This window comes from Nicotiana sylvestris, chromosome 5, assembly GCF_000393655.2.
Source record: "Nicotiana sylvestris chromosome 5, ASM39365v2, whole genome shotgun sequence".
Lineage (NCBI taxonomy): Eukaryota > Viridiplantae > Streptophyta > Magnoliopsida > Solanales > Solanaceae > Nicotiana > Nicotiana sylvestris.
In genome coordinates, this window is record NC_091061.1 from 84,857,892 (window position 1) to 84,863,132 (window position 5,241).

Genomic DNA, 5,241 nt, shown 5'->3' on the forward strand with positions numbered 1-5,241 from the left:
GCTCTAGGCAATATCGACGCAATGTTAAGCATCTCTGGTTGTGCCAATATGGCTTGTAATGACTCTATCAGTACTTAGTTCTATATAAAATATTATCTTCTTGCCTCAAAAAAAAAAAAAAAGAAATTTCCCTCCTTTGCATGTTTTATTTCGTACCGCAAAGACTTATTGGGGATTCAATCGTTTAAATTAATCACAATTTGTAATAATCTTCCTTGAACTATTTCTATGCTTTTAAATGATCTTTAAGAGGAAAAAAAATGGAGAATGTAATTTCGTTCATGTATACATGAAATCTACGCGACCCAACAAAATTATGAATCAAAGCCAGCCTTGCAAACAGTGGCGGAATCATGTAACATTCCGTATTCAAGTGAACCCAATAACTTTTATACGGAGGTTAGATATATATGTAAAAAATACTTTATTTATCATGTTGGGGATTTGTTGGATTGGCGTAACTGTGATTTTCCTTGAGGTCCTTTAGTCCTTATGTAGAGTCTATAGTCATCAAAGGTCATTGGCGGATACAATGGAGGATTCTCCGGCGTCACCACCTCCTTTGCTGGTTCTATCATCAAATCACTTTTAGGATTGTAAAAGAAGGCGAGAGAAACACGCTCTTCTGCTGAATTCACCATCACTCTATGCTCAACACTCTTGTAAATACCATTGCTTAATACCTACATTATAAACAAACAGATTCATTGGTCATGACTTCAAAAGTTTAATTAATTTTGCCTATCATTGAACAAGATAATTCCTAAATTTTGTCTTCAGAATGTGCTATATATGTAATTTTCAGGTCTTACGTCTATATTTTGAAAATTCAATCAACAAAATGAAGTATATATCTCTGTCATTTGAGGCATAAATAATCGGATAGAAAACAATTTACTCCATCATTTTTCAAATGAAATAAGAAGCTAAAAACAGCCAAGTCATCTGAAATATTCAACTGTTGAGCAACCATCACCCCCCCCCCCCCCAACAAAAAAATAAAAAAGAGGAATGGAAAAGAAGAAGTACTGGTTGTAACTTTTGATGGAAATTCAAGTAGAATTTTGCTAGGTGGTCCAACATTTCATGTCGTACGTTATCTTCAGATGTCAGATTCATTCAATATATAGGTCCTACGGTGTTTGCCCAATATGGGAATTTGTGTAATGAAGATTACAAGAACAAATGTAAGTAAAGAAACATTCTATATTGGTACATTTTATTTCATTTGCTAAATGAGAAAAACTTAAATATCACATGTTTTCTTACACCTTGGCCTTCTTGGAACACTGGTATTAATGACAGGATTGTAACTTGTAACAACTACGTTATGTCGGTACTATTAATTGTTTTCAGAAATATTCGCAAACAATATGTGTGAATCAAGAATTTTCAGAAGAGTGTAAAATGTACGTAGCGAAGTTGCAATAATTCTTTGAAAAAGTTGCGTAAAATTGTGAAAACAAGTCACTAAAAGAATGAGCAAAGAATATTCGTCATTTTTATTTAGTGTTACATGTGCTAAAGCCCTTTTTTTCGGAAGGTTGTAACTTGCTAATTATCAATTATTATAATTACTTACACATTTCTATATAGAGAATAATGCACGTACCGGGCAACACTTTGATAGAAAGACCAAATTAAATGAACGTGGTTAAATGTCATATATCAAATAACAAGTTGTGACGTTTATTTGTCAAATACATAGTTTATGTTTTTCTTCTTAACATGCGCTTTGAAAACAGTTGAGAATTATAATTAAGACCTATTCATTGAAATTTAGCTTCTTAAACCTTCTGTGTTTACACAGAGCAAGCGACGCGGGGAGGCTATTTTCTCTCCCTCCCATGTGACTATTTTCGTCAATTTGCAAACACTATTTTTTAAAATAACTTACAAATACAAACTACTAATAATAATAAACAAATATTAACATGTAGGTGTTTTTGGTAAGGGTGTACAAACCGAACCGGAAAATCACCCCAAACCGAAAAGTCAAACCAAACCAATTAAAAAACCCGATGAGATTTGATATTGAGTAAAAAAAATCCGAACCAAACCGATATACAAATATATAATTTTTATATATACTTTTAAGACTTTATATAGAATTTTCTTAAAAGTTATCAAGAAATATTTGGGATTCCCGTATGGGATGTAATATTTAATAGAATATGAAGTACTCCATTTTTATTAACTTTAAGTAAAGTGTTGTATGATCATTTTATCAAGTGTTATTGAAATGCGACAATATCTTTATTCTTCCATATTCATATGTCAATATCTATTAAATTCTTATATCTTTTTTGAAATTGAAGTGGTATTTCGATACTTGAAAATTAAATAGAACATATAATTATTTAGGTACCATATTGATTTTATATTTAATTATTAAATTTGGTTAATCTTGAAAGTGTATATCAACGAAAAATTATTGTCAGATAACTAAAAAAATAACTATAATGTGTTATTAAAAAAAGTATCCCATAAGAATATTTTAATAGATCATATGTTTTTCAATATTTTTAATTTTTATTTAAACATATATTTACTTATAAAAAATTTAACAAAATAAAATTGACATATTATTCTTGCAACAAAAAAACCAAAAAATCTGAATAATCCGACAAAATCGAATCAATCCAAATCTATATAGTTGATTTGGTTTTGTTTTAATAAAATCGAGTCAAAAAACGAAATCATTTTCACAGATATGATTTCCGCCGTACTAGACAAAAAAAAAAAAAAAAACAGAGAATTTAAAGACGAGCAGCAAAGACAATATGCGTTCACCTGAATCTGATCACCTATATTGACAATGAAAGCATGAGAAGCTGGCTTTACAGTGATCCAATCGCGGTTGCGGCGGACCTGAAGGCCGGCGACGTCCTGGTCCGGCAGGAGAATGGTCAAGCCACCTGGATCCGAATGTGGGGAAAGGCCTAAGGTCAAGTCCGGTTGTGGACATTTTGGGTAAAAATTCACCCTTAGGCATGCTCCTATATCTTCTCCTCCAAACGCATTTTGTAAAACATCTTCTCTTAACCCAAGATTTGCTGATAAAATCTTCATTAAACGCCCACAAAAGTTCACAACTTGTTCTGAATATTCTTCCACCACTTCCCTGCATTATTTGTTACTACATTTTAATTTCCATCACTCAAAGTTTAAAAGCCGTTGAAACTTCCTCATCTCATTATAATGACAGCAATGAACCAGCCTATATCTCCCGAAAATGAGAAAGAGAGAAAAGATATTATACCGAAATTGAACAGTAGAGAGCAACTGCATTATTCAAAATATTTAACTTAAAGATCAGTATAATAAAAAATTTAAACTAGTCAAATACTACAAACAACATAAGCTTCTATATATGATGGTTTGAGGAAATTTGTTTAGCATTGACATTTAAGTTATATGCACAGAAAATTCAAAACATATTTACGCAATCATATTATTTACTTTTATAAGCCAATTACACGTAGCTAGATATTTGTTAAAAATGGTAACTAACTTTCTATCTATATTGCTTGGACATTTCAAAAATACCCTCGGATGCATGTCGAATTCTCCAAAAATAGTGCATTTTTGGAGGATTCAACAAATGCGCCGCAGTATTTTTGGACGAGCTACAAACATAGCTTGCTATAACCGGTCAATATTCTTAAAAATATCATTACAATATTGATAAGTGTGTATAATTTGGTAGTACGTACCTGAGGGAAAGAGGGAGGGCAGGCCACTTGTGATGGTCCTTCAAGGAGGAAGGAAGATAGTGAAGATAATAATAATCGCTCCAATCAAGAATTGCATCTTTTTCAACTCCAAGGCGGCTGCCGTAGCCCTCGTAAGTCTTAGGCGTATTTGCATAAATTTGCTTAACTTCCATAGGCTGGTGAAAGAATTCTCGCCAAACTTGTCGAGCTTCGTCCATAAGCTCAGGAGGAACACCATGGTTCACAACCTGAAAAAATCCCCAGTGTCGACTAGCCTCTGAAATTTGTTCATAAATTGACGTTTTTTGGGCATTATTAATGTTTCCGTCAGCAGTAAAGAGTCCCTCAAGATCAATGGTTGGAATGTTAACACCAATATTCTTGAAAGAAGTATTTAACGATGGCCTATCTGTTGGGGGTTTGACATATTTGTTGGGAATTGTTGAGATGCCACTATCGGATAATGATTGCACACGGACTATAGGTTCTGGCCAATCTCCTGGAAATTTCATTTCTTATTTAGTTCACGGACACCAAGGTTTCTGACTATCCGAATATCGGGCCGGAGTACGATGATAAGACAATCCATAGATTACATTTATTATACATACACAACACACCCCACAACCCCAGAAAATCATAAAATATCCGTGTAGTCACACAGCAATTATACTGAAAAAGTATATGGAAAGCGACGGAAGTACGAAGCCTGAAAGAGTTGGCAACTTGCCACTAACACAAAGATATAACAGTTGGAGAAAGGAGCGTGGCAAGAAATTAATATATATAGTGGCCAAGAAGAGGCCTCGTAACCTTTAAGAAAAGTGGAGGGTTGGCTGTTTTGTAGTGAAATGGAGTAATGGACGCAAGGAGAACGTGATATATATGAGCTAGCTAACACGTTATTGTGAGGGGTTTAAGATATTATTTCATAATTATTGTGTGCTGTATATATTGCAAGGCTGACTGCAGATGTGACGAACAATAATCAGATTAATTACATACTACTAATAACATATGCCTTTCTGTGGTACCCAAAAAGAATGGTGTATAGCTGTATATGTACAAACGCAATTTGTCATGTGAACATGTTGGACCACTTGGTCACTCCAAACTAGGAATGACTAGGACTGAAAACGGAAGTCTAACATGTTGAGACCTCTTATTCATATTCGTTTTCTGTGGGTACTATGTTTATAAACCCAATTTGTCATGTGAATATATATTAATATTTAAGATATTTCACTAGTAAAAAATTTTAGTAGCATCAAATTTCAGTCACCGACTGACCAATCAGACCTTATAATTTCTCCACAATCATATAATTAATTAGGACAGTAATAACTAACCGGGAGAATAAGACCACATTTATTTATTTATTTATCTATTAAGATTAAAATATTTAAATATGAATACAAGTCAGATTATTAAGTTAATTTATCTTAATTTAAATTGTGGATAATTAATATCATTTATTTTCGTAGAAAATGAATGTGAGAACTTCATATTTTTTTTAAAATAAAAA

At 32.7% G+C, this 5,241-nt stretch overlaps 1 protein-coding gene across 1 annotated transcript; it reads right to left on the reverse strand.

Annotated features, from left to right (window-relative positions):
* Positions 1-244: 244 nt before the first annotated feature.
* LOC104232284 (jasmonate-induced oxygenase 2-like) lies at positions 245-4,574 on the reverse strand. Its single transcript, XM_009785456.2, has 3 exons — positions 3,717-4,574; positions 2,794-3,124; positions 245-683 (listed from the first exon to the last, which is right to left on the reverse strand). The coding sequence occupies exons 1-3, from the start codon at positions 4,226-4,228 to the stop codon at positions 432-434; spliced, it is 1,095 nt and encodes a 364-aa protein (XP_009783758.1). The 5' UTR covers positions 4,229-4,574; the 3' UTR covers positions 245-431.
* Positions 4,575-5,241: the final 667 nt, after the last annotated feature.

What these genes read in the sequence shown, in the direction of transcription:
- LOC104232284 (XM_009785456.2), bottom strand. Translation starts at nt 4,228, where the DNA reads ATGAAATTTCCAGGAGATTGGCCAGAACCTATAGTCCGTGTGCAATCA. An exon ending in GCCCTCCCTCTTTCCCTCAG is followed by an intron (nt 3,125 to 3,716) that starts GTACGTACTACC and finishes CAAATAATGCAG; the next exon opens with GGAAGTGGTGGAAGAATATT. An exon ending in ATATAGGTGATCAGATTCAG is followed by an intron (nt 684 to 2,793) that starts GTGAACGCATAT and finishes TTTATAATGTAG; the next exon opens with GTATTAAGCAATGGTATTTA.